The sequence below is a fragment of the Styela clava genome, chromosome 15, assembly GCF_964204865.1.
Source record: "Styela clava chromosome 15, kaStyClav1.hap1.2, whole genome shotgun sequence".
NCBI lineage: Eukaryota > Metazoa > Chordata > Ascidiacea > Stolidobranchia > Styelidae > Styela > Styela clava.
This window is the reverse complement of record NC_135264.1, coordinates 9,276,888-9,294,008: the sequence shown is the minus strand read 5'-3', so window position 1 is coordinate 9,294,008 and position 17,121 is coordinate 9,276,888. Positions and strand designations below refer to the sequence as shown.

General features: G+C 33.3%; 2 protein-coding genes across 2 annotated transcripts; both read right to left on the bottom strand.

The window, feature by feature from the left end:
* Nucleotides 1–187: 187 nt before the first annotated feature.
* On the bottom strand, nucleotides 188–2,467 carry LOC120334572 (uncharacterized). The gene has a single exon (XM_039402078.2). It carries the CDS (start codon nucleotides 2,417–2,419, stop codon nucleotides 371–373), a length of 2,049 nt encoding a protein of 682 aa, XP_039258012.2. The 5' UTR covers nucleotides 2,420–2,467; the 3' UTR covers nucleotides 188–370.
* Nucleotides 2,468–10,819: 8,352 nt separating this feature from the next.
* Nucleotides 10,820–16,285, bottom strand: LOC120333903 (uncharacterized). Its single transcript, XM_039401299.2, has one exon. It carries the CDS (start codon nucleotides 12,636–12,638, stop codon nucleotides 11,019–11,021), a length of 1,620 nt encoding a protein of 539 aa, XP_039257233.2. The 5' UTR covers nucleotides 12,639–16,285; the 3' UTR covers nucleotides 10,820–11,018.
* Between the last annotated feature and the right edge of the window lie 836 nt (nucleotides 16,286–17,121).

The following is a 17,121-nucleotide window of genomic DNA, read 5'->3' as shown; positions in this document are numbered from 1 at the left end:
GGCTTTAGCACATGTTTCTGCGTTGCACTTGAAAGCAACGTCGCAGAATAAAGGAATGAAACTCAGATTTCCCTGCTTAGTCTCATGATCCGATGAATATACCAACACAGAATATCATGTCTTTTTAATGTAATACAAAATTATATCATCAGGCTTGATTTTAAAAACAGTAAAGCACAGGGTTATGGCTAGCGATATATATTATAGCCATTCACATGCAGTATCTAGTAGGGTTCTATTTACACGAAATATATATATAAGTCCTATTTTACTTTATTTATCAAACGCGTGCTATTGTTACGGAGTCGAAACTGAAATGGCGTTTTGTACAATATCGGGCTATCAGAACAAGACAAATTACAAAGTTGAATTAGTTGTCAGGATAATAAAGACAGGCGTAAATATCTCCTACAGATTTTTCAATTTCTAGTACTTTCTTCCAACCGTTATTTTCGGGATTATACTCTTCGATTGAATCGAGTTCAAGATTTTGGTCTCTCGCCCCACCAATTACATACAGCTTATTGTTGACAACACAAGAGCCAAAACGGTGTCGACTGAATGTCATAGCGGCCACAGTTGTCCATAAGTTTGTGGCAGGGTTGTAACGTTCCGCTGTAGATAATGCTTCACCAAAGTAGAAAGCACTTTTCCCTCCGACTACGAAAACATCATCTCCAACCACCGAAGCCGACGCCCAGCATCGGCCTTGTTGCATTGGAGCAATATCCGACCAGTTACCAATAACTGTGTCATATCTTACAGATTTTGCCTCGTTATCTCTGCCACCAATTGCATATATAAATTGCTCTGAACTTGTGACACAAAATCCTTCACCCAAATTACACCCAGGCAAATTTTCTTCCCAACTATTAGATTCTGGATCGTAGCGGGACATGGTGGTTTGTTTGATGACATATATTCGTTTCCTGATGCTTGTTAGTTGGACACAAAGATTCACCTCATAGAGGGGGACAAGCCTTGTTAACCAATCCCGCTTAAATTGCATTGAAGCCTTTTTTTCCCATGTCTTGTTCTGCTGAAGTCTATATAAGTTTACGCCATTCAACAAGTAGAGATCTGCATTGATTGAAACTATTTTCTTTGTTCCACTCATTTCCACTTTAGCCAATATTTTGACGGTATTTTCATTAATATCATACGATCTGATAATACCAGTTTTTTTATCCAAACAAGCAACGCAAATTTTTCGCATTTGAATAGGTTGTACTTGTCCTTTATCCATATGCAAATCCATAGCGTCAATTACTATTTCTCTACATGTGATGGATTCTTTAACTAGAGGCTCCTGGCGAATGTTTTGCCTAATATACGCAAGCGGTATTTTCTTGAATGATATGAGATTCATGAGCTCAGCTAAAATTGCTTTTCGATTCACTTCAGATTTCACCCACCGGATTGTAGCTTCCCATTTTATTGTTTCTGGAGAGCAATTCAATTCTGAAGATTGCAAAATTGCTGAAAGAAACGCTTGGGTTAAGTTGGAGAATTCTTCTTTATTCATGATTTCGTCGAGATGTTTTGCAAAAAAATCTTCAACTGCACAAAGTACGCCATCTGTGTTAATGACTTGATACTGTTCAGCCAAATGCTTCAATGCAAAGCAATTTTGCAACGTGAGGTGATCTCTCAAGGTATCTAAATCTGAAAACAATCCTTCGATTGCTAATTGCTTTGCCCATCCTGACGACTCGTTTACAAGCGGTTCCATCCATATAATTTCAAATAGGAAATCGAAAGGAAATTCAACGACTTTTATATTTTCCATCAACGTGGAAAGTTGTCCTTCTCTGTCACTTAAATTGCTTTTGACCCAAGTGGTTATGGCCTTCCAAATTACTCGACAATCTTGATTTTCTGCTGATGTATAAGATAAGAGACTTTCCATGGAGATTTGCGGAAACATCTTGGTTGGAATGACCGACTCGAAATTCTCTTTAATATGTTGGATTGCCAGTGTCTTTATGTTTTGATTCTTATAAATTCTGCCAAGTTCAACCGTCAAAATACAACTCTCATGTGAAAGATTATGTTCCAAATATTCGAAGCAAAGTTTTGTGAATTCTTCCAACTGCATAACGTCTGATGCACGTAAAATATCTTCAATTTCAGACATTCTTATTATGGATTCAGCAGTGTATATAAAATCCAAACATATTTTCACTGCATTCTTATCCAGTTCCTTCAATTCCACATAATCCTTATCGCTTCCAGTCATATTGCGCAAAAACATTACTTCAAAATAGCGAGAACAGCCGGCTAAAATAAGGCGATGCACTGGAAATGAACAACCACCGACTACGATTTTGAAATCGCACATAAATTCTCTCAATCTCATGTTTTGGAAAGACTTAAATGAATCTGACATGTGCTTTTCAGATTTTACAAGACGTTCCATCACAATATTTGTGTGTTACTATGCTATAGTTATGCTATCATTCACCAAACGAAATACTGAAAACGTGAATTTGGGAGAAATATTAATCAAAAATTCGCTCATCTTAGCTCTGTTTCCAAATATACTATCATTCCCGATGGGAAATCCCACTTCAAACTATCTTTGATGGGTTTACTTCTTCTATGGGTGAAATTATATCTATTCGCATGAGTACAATATTATCAGTTAACGTATAACGGTTGGCATATACATGCTGCGTAGCTACTCTTCATTTTTCCGATTAATTGTCCCATTATCGACCGCGATTGTTGCATGTGTACGCTTTAATATGTGACATATTATTTGCTAAGTTTGCAAGCCATGAATAACTATGAATTAAGCAAACAGATACTTTACTTTAATACTGTAGTTTGATATCATAATATATAACAAACAGTTTTTATATTTTTTCGTTGTGATGAAGCTATTCATATGTTGGCAGTTTTGCAAATGGATTATTCTAGCTATACACTTTCTACGAAGTATCTGGCAAACTGCAAGACAAAATTGTCGGGGCCTATATCCTGATTCTATGAAACATTGGAAATCCATTATTTCCGTAACATAGGTAGCGGGCGATAAAACTGATTATTTCAGATACGTTTCAGAATGAGTCCAACCACGAACTGATGCATTGTGCGATTTAAGGGTCGCGAACCCGTTCTTCAAATGCTGTGATATAGGCGAACGTGATATAGGAGCCGTTCTTGGTTTTGTTTTAGACGTTTGGTGATCACAGCAAATAGGTAACGTGCACCGCAGCTGATGCCTAGCGTTATATTTTGCGTTTAAAAACTTACGTATTAGAATTAATGTGGAACATATGTATATATTTTCTGAAATGAGAAAACGTATTGTTAGGGAATTCGATACAAAAGAGAAACCGCTCCTAAATGTTAAATCCTGGTCGCTATATTCTAAAATAAATTATTCTGAAAATATTCAAACTGATGTGATAATTGGATACATGTTTACTAAAAAACTTGGGATTACAAAATCAAATTTATATACAAATATTTTGATGTGAAATTTGATCTTCTTCGCACAAAAATTGACCTCCAAAATTTAATCAAATTAAAATGAAACTTGATCGAAATTATAAAATTCGCAGATTTTCTTTATATACATCATGTTTCTGAATAATAAAAAAACATGTGCTCACGAAATGCTTTTTTTCATCATAAAACATAAAAATATTCATATCTGGGAATCATCAAGTATTTTTCAATTATTTATTTATTAGGTATTTATTAAAGTTCTTCTGCAATCGATGGTGGAAATTACGTCAAATTAGAAAAAAATTTGCACCGACTCTCCCGCGACATCATGTGCCATATTCGAATGTATCGGAGTTCTTAATCACATCGCAAATTAAACAATTTGTCTAATATTTCAAGTATCATTTCACATTATGATACTATGCGTCTGAAGCTGCGCTTCCGCATTCTATAACCTTATGACCCTACTTGGAATTAAATCGTGCATGACATGACACAAACAACTTGCTGCTTGCTAACTGGAATACTTCAAACATAACAATGTATTTAGTAAACAACAAACTTGGCTTGTTGCGGCTGGTAAGGGCACTGACCGAGGTAAGTAGACTCCTAAATCAATTTTATAAAGCTAAACGTGGATCGTTTTCAAGGCAATGAGATCAAATTTCATTATTAATTTGTCGTCATGCTTGACTGCAAATGCCGTGAGAAAATATTCTGACAGCGTCGAACGATTCGACCTATACAAGTTGAGGCTGGTTAATGAAGGATGAAACACAATCGATTTAAATTTATTTTGAGACTTTTTGTATGCGCACCATACAATATGTTTTATTAAAATTTCAGACATTTTGGAGGAATAAAAATCCAGTTACGCACAATTTACTTTGTCATGGGAAAAATTTGATGTAGATTTTCTAAATGATCCGAATCGAATTGAAGATATGGTTACTAAACGTACATAATTTGGCATCAATCTTGCAATTGAAAATGTTTTGTGTAAATAATAGTTGTAACGTTAACAGATTGCAAAAGAAGCGTGACAGAGGTTAGCAAAGTATAAGGTGCAATTCACAACTGGGAAGGATTCGGTATTGGAATGTTAAAAGGTCCATGAAAAACACGATGAAAACATTGATGAGTAATATTTATTGTCTTCTCGGTTGCAACGATACAATACGAGTAGCAATTCATGGCCGTTTGCGACCAGGAGGACTAGATTCGGGAAATTTTCACACCCGACATCAAACTTGAAGCTGTCTAAAAACCGTCCATTCTAATGAATCTAATTTGATTTTTTTTATTATTCTAGCTATGCTTTTTGGTTTCCGCTGAACATTTTAAACGGTTGCCACAATTAGAAAGAAGTCTGAAATTCGACATCGAAGATTTCGAAGTTTCTTCTTCCGCTCCTACTTCCGGGTTTTAAAAAGTGACCCCCGACTCCAATATTAATAAAAAAAAATGTCAACTCCACAGCCAAGCTTGCAAATTTTACGAAGAAGCATCATTTACCATAGGTGGGTGCTAGTTGAACCTAACCTGTAAAGACGCATTGAGAACTTCAGGCCCTAATTTTCGAGAGAGAGCAAAAAATGATATGAAGAATCATTGTAAATCATCTTTTTTTTTTTTTTAAATGGTAAATAAAACCAAATGTAATCTGATTGTTTATGCGTTGTGTCTGATTCAAAGCATTAATTAAACAATATTTTCGGTTCTGTTCAATCTTGCATTTTCGAATTCCGACCGAATTTAGTGTCTACAAGACTTCCTGAATGTTACATTTATAACTATTTTTTCATATATATATATATATATACATTGAGTTATTGAAACGATTTATTATTGTGATATACAGTATTTTTTTCATATTTGTAGTCTCGAAACATCAGAGCCAACATTATTTCCACCTCATGCTGATTTGAGGTCGCTTTGTTCTGTTCTTCTTCAAATATTTGGTTGTATTAAAGAATCAATATAGAATAATAATAGATTTATTTATACCACACACGATAGCATATAGCTGAATCGTGTGAGGTTATGAATACTTACGTTAAATTAACTTAAGTCGATTATCTCCGCAGGATTCGCTTGTGAATCTGCCTTCAAAATAAAATTGTCTAATGGACTTTAAACAGTTCCATATCGATAGAAAGCAGTCGCATTATTTGGTATATAATAGTAACTTACTTAGCTTTTCTACAAAAAGTTCTTATTATAAGACTAGGACTAAAAATCGAAAGCAGCCTACATAATTCGCCTCGGACCCAATCCCAACGAGGAACGTTTTATAAAGTCTGTATAGATAGATATGCAGATAATTTTTTTACATTGAAATTTTTCCACATAAACTTCATGTTAATTGCTGTGCATTCTAGTATAGTTTTGTTCTGAATATTTCGTTTTTTTTTTAAACTTTGGCCAAGAGGACACCTAGCCCCAACATTTTATTTTTTTTACAAAATATGATTTTATTCCACGCTTGAAGATGATTATCACTTCTAATCATGAAAATTACCTTTATGCAATAAAATGAGCGCTCCAGAAGTGTGTGTACCAATATGGAGGTAACTAATTTTGTTCGCCTACTTTACATCAAGTTGTGAAAAAAGAACGGAAGCCTTTGAGTGGGGGGTATATTCACTTGGCTAACACAGACAGTCCCCGAACTCGTAATAGAACTAAAATCGAAATAAAATGCTGGCCTAACCAGGTACACATACTACGGGAATACTTAAAAAGTAATTCAGTGTTAGATACTTCCGGATTTTCAACCCCATTTTGTCATTACCCAAACCTAAGTACGAATTAAGCCCAGCGCCTGACAATGTCCAAATTTGCAGGTTCGATACACCCCTATGACTTACAAATTACAACGTTATGATTTAATTCTAGTAAACGATTATCATAACGTTTCTCTTCTAATCAAATTTATCAGCTTGGTCTTATTGCTCAGAAGAAACGTGTATTCACATTCAAATTTGAGTCAATGATTGTTTAACCCCTGCCTGTGTGGTCTATTAGTTTCGCATATAATGCCAATTCTTATTTAAATATGGCGGCAAAGATCAGATCGATTACTCTACAGGGAGCCAGTTCGCACGTTTCGGAACGGGATCGTTTTTTAAAAAATATTGCTTTATATTGATGTTTTTGTTTGAGTGTCGAGCACATTATTATGGAAATGAACTAATGTTGCGTAGATTTTCTCATATTTTTCATAAACAAAAAAATAAAATAAAACTCATAATGCCTTACAATATATTAGATGCCATGCTATCAAAATAATTATGATTATAACTAAATCATCTATTTTTCCATATCCTTTGTTAACAAATTAAATATGTAACAACATTTTGATACTTCGCCTCTTTTATGCTAAATATATACCTGAGCACAATAACTAAAATCTTAAATGATATTCCGATCACCACAAAATTTCTCATGCATCAGCGGAGCTTTATTTTAAGTGAAGATAGAAAACGTCTTATAAAAAACGGTCGCCAAAATGTTGATTGACCATGGAATCTTGTTCTTAGGACGAGCAATTTATTTTTATAATATGTATTTTATAATGAAACCTAATCGTCATATATTTGTTTATGGATATATGCAAGGCATATGCTCAAGTTTCAAATTTCAATTTGTCTGTGTGCTTTCTTTTCAACATGATATTAGAACTACGTCGTACTTTCAGTACCAACGAATCTTCAGTTAGTCTTTGATAGAGATGGCGAGAGGCCTTAATGACTGTTTCATTTTATGGCATTGAAACTAGTTTATGAAATCAAACTACAAAATATTTTTTTCAACTTGATCAATTCCTTTTTTCTTTGTAAAAATCATGGAATTTATGAACCAAAAGATAGAATAAAAATTGTGAATGTGAAAAAAATGTGAATGAATGTGAGCAAAAAATAAAAATTGAAACAACTTTCTCCTCTCGTTCGATGTTGTTTTCACTTGACACTTTAAAATATCAAGAATGCGGATATCGGATGTAAACCATTAGGTATGAATATCCGCATAAACACTGCTGTGCAACCGCATAAACTCCACAAATCAAAGAGAAAAATAAACTAAAGTTATCAGCTTTTTTTAGATAAAACATTTTTTTATTGATACTATTTAAGGATGTGATTATTCCCGACAACATGTTTTCTTAATAAAACTCTACTTTACAAATAGTGAAGCAAAATATTTGATGATCCTTTTAAAACGGAAAACCACAAAGGTGCTGCCGTTCTATATGATCTCTTAGTTATGAAAAGGTCAATCTATGGGCTTTCATGTCAATAACATTCTTTTGTGGAGAAAAAGAATTGAAAACGTGAATTTGCAACATGAGAATAGCACTTTTACTTTCATACATCGTATTATGGTATATTGACTATTTTAGCAATATCCTCAAGGTTAATTAAAAGATAAAACCCTAGTTGCAACACAATAAATCTTAATTGACAAATAATAAATAAAAACAATTTTTTTGTTTATTATTAATGTTCTATTATTCCGATGTTGTTCTATCACTACTCAAAAAACATCTAACATTTGGGGAAACTGACTTTATTACAGGTTAATGAAATCATTCCTATTAAATATTAGAAATGTTTATTTTGGTGAGAAAATAGTTGATAGCCTTGGTACAAGAATTGGATTATACCGTCAAGTTTAAAAATTAAGCTGTCTTGAATCAACCGTAAAATAATTGCATTCGTAAAAAATTATTTGTAATAGTAGATAAAGACTTGAATTCGCCAATAGATGATTGACTAAAATGTTGAGAGAAATCCCATAATCTCTAATTATAAAGGAACTTTTCCATCAAAAGGTGGTAAAGTATTTAACCACTACACTATTTTGCTCAATATGTGATTGCAAAAAGATTCTCAACTAGTATCATCAATATGTATTCATGCTCGCGCTTTTTTTTAACATAAATTATTTTTTGATGATGAAGTTGATTCGTATATTATACAGGAGCAAAGGGCAACAGGTTGGGTGAATAAAACATCCTCTGTACACATCGGTATCAGTTTATGTTTCCCACTGAGGTCAACAACCTATGTCACTCTCGCACGAATCCAAATTGTCTCTGACAGTCAAAGTAGCGTAAACAGACAGTATATGAAAGCGGATATCACGAAGATGTTGTTGTTGAAAGTATATGTATATGGTATGCCAAGACTGCCATATATTATAATGTCTCGGTAAATATAAAAAATAAATTCAAATCAAAAAACATTACCTTTCGTTTTGACACAAATTATATTGCTATTATACATGAATCATTATTTATTGTACTTGAAATAAATTATCCAGTTAATATTGTAAATAATTATTAATTACTAAACGTGAAATTCCTTCCCTTGCTGTTTTCTCTGGTAGTATTACCTTAGAATTTTCAAGTTTCGTGTCAACCACCATCTCCTAATATTTTTTTTGCAAAGATAAATTTAGTGTACACTGCTTGATTGTAATTCTTCTATCAGTGCTAGTTCAGTTTGAGTTCAGCACTCGAGACATCGATTTGCACAAACCGGTATTAACATAACAAAATGTTATACAGATTCAATATTGAAATATGCTTAATATTTAGAAATATCCATAATTAATTATGGTGCAACAAAACAATTTGATGTAATTTTTAGCAAGAGTCTGGGCAACTTCAGTCAGTAGCATACAAGTTACAATAGTGCTACAATTTTCTATACTTTAGTTTTATTTTGCATGATCTTTGTCGCATCACTTTTATCATTATTTCCGTTTATTATGACCCTTGAACTCCAGCTTTGTTAATCAGTCATGCGCGACGAACCCCAAGTTATATCTACCTGATGTTTGCGAAACTTCATACCTTAGATCGTGTTTTGTAAACAAGAACAATACATTCGTGGGTTTTGATACATTGAATTCACAATACACCATAGCAAGTATCGAACTCCATGTCTTGAATTTCATGATTAGGAATTGGGAAGCGTTTAATCGGATTCGTTCAAATGTTTGCTGCCTTGTAATTGGCAACGAATAGTCTGACATACTTTTCCTATTTTTATTATAAGATATTTAGAAAAAAAAAAATACACAGAACTAACAATTTCTTTTTCTTTCGTAATCATATTGGAGCTTGGGTTCGTCCGCTAGATATATATAGCGAATTTCTCAATTATTGATAGTAATTTTCAAAATTCCGGGCAAGAACTTGGTGCTATAAATGAGCCTTAGTAATTTGAATTTGTGTTTTTCCAAAACCCTTTATGACCAGTATTTTTGTGTTGACTTTTTTATTTTGATCTATCTAGATGTCATTATTGAAATAAAAGCTGTAGTCAGAAATTTATTTTCATGACTTTAAATGTATTCAATCTGTAACTTCAGCAAGAAAAACTGTATTTTGGGCGATGTCTTTACCAAGATTTCATATCATATTATAGTAAATATTTACAGTAAAACTTCTGATATTTTTTTGTTTTGTTACAGATCAAATAGTAATATATGGTATATATACAGACATAAACTTTAATTCCGATACATTAAGTTGTTTTGTATATAAAGATTATATTTATTTCCTGATGATCTTATTGGTCACCTTGACAGGTGTGTCCTTAAACATTATACCGAAAGGTAATTTATAGTACTGACGTAATAATGTACATTTCTTTATAATCTCTGTTGTTAGTTAGAATAATGATAATAAACATTAGGCTTTTTATTACGAATCAACGCTTTTGTATTTAATATTGGAACATTTTTCTATGATTTCGAGTCAGCCGTAAATCAAGGAATAAAGTGCTTCTAATAAACTAAACAAAACCGAATCGATTGAATAATTTCATGGATTTAATGTTTCTGACAGAGGCCAGTTATTGTTTGTAATTCAAAAACAAATCTCGATTCTGTGATCTATTGTATTCTACCTTTTAGTACATTTACAACACCTAATTTTGAGTTTTCCGCCCTAGTACATATATTTAAACAGGCTAACATGCCCATATAAACTGCACAGTTGGGAGACAAATATTGTAGTAGGTCTTTATCCTTCATACCAACTGTGCATGTTTTACCACGAATAAGACTAATAGCAACCAATCGCTATGTTTAAATTCTGTTTATTTTGAATATAGACATACCGCCGTGAACCATCTATCACTTGCTAATTTACAATTTTTCCAAACCTCTGTTTAAATAGGTCCTAAGTTACATCAATTATCTCATCTCTAATCAATTTTTTTCATTAGAAGCTACATATATTTGCTTATTTATTTTTATTAAAAGGAAATTAAACGAAAAAAATGGTTTTACTTGAAAATGACAGTATTTGTAATACAGCTATGGTGAGAAGATTTTCAGTAAATATTGGAAATATTTCCATTGTACAAAGATTTATTGTAATGTAGTTACAAAATCATCTTGCTCCAAATATTGCGAGAAGTATTTTAATAAATAAAGCAATAATATGAAAAAATCAGCACGTAATTCACAAATATTTAGACGTGCTTTAAATTTTATGTAAATAGATTACGAATACGCAGTTGCTGAGTATTATCGTTATTTTTCTACTAAGCATACATCATTGATGAAACGGGTGAACTAGTCGATTGGAAAATTGAGCTTTCGGGCATCGAGATTGTTTTTCTCGGAATAAAGGCCTCTTCTTTCCGGCTCTTTGGTTCATTTTCATCGGGACTACTTTCGCCTGGAGAATATCGGTTTGATATTGGTGAATATTGGTCGCTGCATGATGTTATACTCTGTGATGTAGGCGAACGCGTCGATGTACTGGATTCGGAAGGTTCCTGAACTTTTGAAATAGGCGATGAAAAATTTAGAGGGGTTGGGAACTCAAATCCGGTATTCTGTAGTTTCCCACATGCACGGGCTGCGTAACGGTACAAATTTCTCAGCGCGTTTACTTGTTCTTCGCTTTCTTCCGTGTTCGAGGTAGTCGGGGAATTTGAATTGATGTCTTCGAATGATGAATCGTCCGGTCGTTCGTGTTTTACTCGTAATTGTGACGTTGGTGATGACGTATTAAAATGACGTGTTTTGTTAGACTCCACAAACTCAGTTGGTGTCTTTGTTAGCGGTTCTGGTGAATGTCTGTGTTCTGTATCGTAACTGGATCTTGGCACATTTGGAGAATGTTGTTCTTTCGGCCTAAAAATCGCTGTTGAATTTGAGTTCGGTTCATCAAATGATTTTTCTGTCTTCTCTTTGTCTGATTCAGTGTCTTTTGAAAACGTTCCTCTCATAATATTATCGATCGAAAAAGAGACTTTGCTGCTTTTTGGTTTTGGAGGTGAAATTTCATTTTCCTCAGATACTTCGCTTGAATGCCTTTTTTGCTGATTTGAGACTAACCCGAGTCTAGATGCCTGGGCCAATGAGCTGAGAGCGTTCAGGTGAGGAAATGCCATCAACGAAGGCGAGGCTTGAGCCATCGGCATTGTTGGAGATCTTGAAGATGGTGATAGTATTTGACTTTGTTGGGCAATAACCGATGATGCAATGGCGGCTTGGTATTCTGCAATAGCTTTACGAAAATAGGCAGCGGCAGCAAAGGCATGTGGACTTGGCATTCCAATTCCATGCGGTAAAATGGGAACACCGCTTTTTAGTCCAGGTGGGGTCATAGGAGTATTAGCTTGCATATAATGGTGTTGCATCAAAGCGGCGATATGGGATGGAGCCGGATTTGGTCGCGGCTGGAACTTTGGCGAATCCATGGGTACCATTTTAGGTAAATCCATGCTTTTTGTCATTGGATAAGGTTGCGGACGATGGCGTTGTACAAACGGCGACTCTTCGGTGTTGTTTAGAGATGGTTCGTCACTTTCAGAGGACAAAGCTTTGAATCGTTTTCTACGTCTCAAAAAACTGCCGTTTTCAAACATGTGTCCACAAGTAGGGTGCAGGGTCCACAGACTTCCTTTTCCTGGTCTGTCCGATCGCCGTGGTACTTTCATAAAACAATCATTGAAAGATAAATTGTGTCGAAGCGAATTCTGCCATCGCTGAGTGTTCTTTCGATAAAACGGGAATCTTTCCATAATGTATTTATATATCTCAGATAGGCTCATCATTTTATCAGGAGAAGATTGAATCGCCATTGCTGTCAAAGCTATGTACGAATAAGGAGGTTTCTGATCGCCATACGTTTCTCGAACTGGTCGTGGCATTGTGATATATTTTTTCTTTATTTGTCGTTAATATTTGAATATTATAATATACGAATATCTGCTGAAATAACAAAAAATATATATTATATTAGAGATAAGTACGAATAATTTTAAATAGGTAGATACAAATTGAATCCTTGCTATTCAAAAAATTTCTATGCTTTTTGCAAACCTCGAAAGCCGGATTTTGAGATTATTTTTCTGTTTCTGTTTTGAATAACTTTTCCCTACATTTGTTTAAAATCTCAAAAACTAGAAATTTATATGTCCGGTGCTTCTATTTCCATGTCAAACGATGTCTACCGACATCTACATGAAGAAATCTACATCTATCTGTTAGCACTTCTATGTTCGCTGGAAACTTCCATCGATATTCAATCTACTTTTTTTCTGAGTATTTGCGATACTGTTTTGAGCAAACTAACACAAAAAATATTATTAATAATTCTCAACTAAAATGACACTGAAAAGTTTAAATAAACATGCTGCCATATAGCCCTTATTGAAACATTTCGGAAATTTCAATTAGCAATTGACTAGTAATATCATTGTCCGATCGCTAGGCTATCATTAACTAATATGACTGTCATTTCGATTGTTGTCGCTATATTATATTTATTATCTCGGACGATAGAGATCCATCGCTCTCTCGCAGATCCTTTCTTTTTTTCATTGTCTATTATCCTTCGCACGAGCGATGGTTAATTCTATGAAATGGGATAATTTCCAACTAATGGGAATGTAGTTTTGCCACCGTGAGCCGACAACGCGCCGCGGGCACCGCAACGGGGGTTTGCTATCACGTCCTATTCACACTACACAAGTCAAATTTGCTATAACAAAATTTTACCTCTGGAATACTTTGAAATATGATATAAAGATGAAATACTTTTAAACACGATCTTAATTTTGTGAGTTTTATTTTAAAATTTCAAATCTATATCGTATTTTATTAAAATATTTCCAAATTTTCGTTCAATTTTACTCAATTTATTAACGACGTTATTCAATTTTTAAATGCAGATCTTTCCAATCGGCGTTTGATAACTAGGAAATATTGTAAGATTTAAAGTGGGGATTATGCTAATCAAACATAGTTAACATACGTGATACCTATAATTATATTCTTGTCACTTTCAGCTTTGTGGTAACAATGGCGGCGACTATATGTGCTAATTACGACAAAGAGTTCGTTTAAAAGCAATGGAAATACGACAACTTGAACATAAACTAATTTTGTGATGTAAATTTCAAAATTTGTGGTTTTCGCTGGTATTATTTGCTCTAAAACCTTTTTATTAGTCTTTCTTCGAATATTCTATAATCCTAAATATATTCACATATTTATTAATATCCCAGCTATAAGTTTTTATCTTATTGTAAGATTTATTTCCGCTTCCGCATATTTGACCTTTAAAAAATAAAAGCTGTTGAAATTAAGGTTAAACCCCGACCGAATATCTTCTTGAACCATCAATATATGGCAGTAACATCAATATTTATTCAATTCTATGCGGAAAACGTATTAAATTTAATCCCACACGGACAATAAAACGATACGGGTATAAAACGGATTTAACCCTATTCAAATAATCCATGATATTTTGTGAAAATCTTCCTTATGTTATATTATCCTCAATCATGGTTTAAAAGCTAGATGAAATGTGTATTAAAGAAACAATGAATTTTCGGATCATGCTTAAATCGAGTATAAACGAAAGTCACCAATGACATGCTTTCCCTAATCGCGTCTTCTTATCATTTAGCGATGACAATTACGCCATTGAAGATGTAACAATGGAAAAATTAATGCTCATTTAGATTGGAAAGTGACACGCTATAATTTGGTTAAATGTGATTGTTCGCTCATACTAATAAAATTCGCCCCGCTTGTTACCTAACAATGAAAGTATTTTGTAAATTAATTATTGTCATGTGTTACTCTTACAAAATTAACAATTCAAATTCGATCGTATTTTAGCAACCAGTCTTAATAAAATATTTACTAAATATGATTCTTGAACCAATCGGATGAATCTATTTCTTTTGTTTTTCAATATATTTCCTAGAATCCGAGATGAAGTGAAAATTTCGATGTTTCTGTTTACAAAATGGCGGACACCGGCATGACGCAGACGTCGGATGACCTTCAACATTTTTACCGCAAACTAAAAGCCGTTTCCCGCTTAAATAAAGAAGTACTTACCGTATTTGATTTGTGTCATTCTTAACCTCAAATAAAATTGATAATTATAACTAATTTTATGATAGATTTTCTAGCTATTATTGCCCAAACTGGCATATTCCGAAGTTGATTGAATTATTTAATTTACCTAGTTACGCATCTTCATGTATAATTATGAAATAACTAGGCAAATTAAGGCATAGTTCAAGCGTATTATGTTAAGCCTAAAAATACTGCTTTTGCGTAAGCGGAGGCCAATATTTTACGCTCTTTTGGGGATTAATTACCAAATTAAACAATTAAGTAAACAGTATCAAAGTCGGCCTACGTATTGAAGGAAATGGTCTTCACGTGGTTGTTCGTGTTTACATAAAATAATGTATTTTTGCCAATAATTGGGAAAATTCTGTGACAAGAATGATATTTTTACGTAAGCATATTCATAACTCTCTATTAAATTGTTATTCTGCCTGCCAAGTTTGAAAAATATTTAAAAATATATTTAAAATAATGACTAATTTTTTGTCCTTATAAATGTAGCCCACAAAATTATGAACAAACGTCATATAGTTGACCGTGCAGTGAAGCATTTAGAATTTCAGGTAAAAAATAATTACGGCTCGCCCACAATAACGTGTAAATGTATAGTATACACACAAACATATGTTGTTAAATATTAAAGTCAAAAATAAATCTTAAAAACTAAAATTTTAGATGTTTTATATCCGATATTTTTCATCAATGGCGATGCTGCGAACGTATATTCACACATTTCCCAATAATGCAATATAAAGTTATGATTTAACAAATTTGTTTCAATAAACTTTATATGATTACAGAATCAAAACAAATACAAAACGGGTAGTACTAAAATAAATTGACAAACTGTTTCATATGCGATGGATCTTTATGTGTCAAAAATCTCCAAAAAGAATTGAACCTCCTCGTATTTACAAAATGCTTTTTTATAGCCTGTAGCTGAGTGTAGCGCATAGTTATCATCATAGTTAGGAACGAATTTTAATATGGAAGATTGCTTAAATCTGTATCATTCAAAATCAGTTCTAATCGTCCATTTAGACAAATACACTTTAAAAGTACAAAACTGACGTATTTGAAAACAAACATCTATATTCAAAACACATACCCGTCTATCTACCCAATTATCATCCGCCAAAACCGGACGTATTTCAACCCTCTCAGAAAAAGTATCTTCATACATATCAACTGAACGAAACTTTGTACGCAGTAAGTTGTTTAAACTAATGGCGCTTCATAAAAATTAAAATGACATTTTCAGTATTATCGTTTCTCCAACAAGATGCAGCAGAAAACATCCGAAAAACACTAAACAGTCCTATTTACGTATATCGTTACCTAATATTATTATAGATAGTTGCCAAAGCCAATAGTATCAAAACTAGTCAGTTGAATATCATAACATATATATATACATTTTATAACTTACACAGCATAAGTAAACTTCAAATTATGATACATCTGTGGTCACATCGATGTTTTTGTGCGAGATACTCGACGTGAAAAATATTCTATCCACGAAAAAATACATTATTTCTACCAGACGGGAGAGAGATATGTTTTCAAAACAATCCCAACATGAACTGCGAAAACCTATTGTATCTCTTGATACCAGACTGCGCAGCGAAAGGTATAAAAATAACTAAAGCTGTTACCGTGAGACCATAACGCTCAGCGTGGTACCGTTAAACTGAGATATCGCGCGAAAAAGTTTGAATAGATTTCATTTGGGATCAAACTAAACAGATTTTTTCGCCTTTGTTTTATTACGTTTTATTGTCATAAGCTGTCATATTTAATATAATTGAAATAATAAATATTTTTCTAATACATATGCGCGAAAAATCACATTCGTCATCATGTTTCATACTGAGCCACCCGTAATTCAATAGCCAGTGGCCTTGAATAATTTTCTAGTTCTTTTTTGATTCGGCATAGCATATACTCAATATCGTTTTTGTACTTGAGTGTTTGCGTTTGACCTTGAATATTCACCTTTGAACTTGAGCCTTCGTGTTTGTTAAGTTTCAGTCAAGTATGGTAGTCGCATTAATGTGCCACGCTTTGACAATTTTCTAACAGTTTGGATTTTTGAACTCGGCTTTTTTCGTGCACAAAGTAAAAACAATTATTGCGAAACATACCATTCTTGTCCCAATAAACTTGCATACATTGATACGAACCGAACTTATACTGTTATAGAAGTGTTATCATAAGCTCATGCAGCATTCTTCCACAATTAGCTATTTTACTAATCAT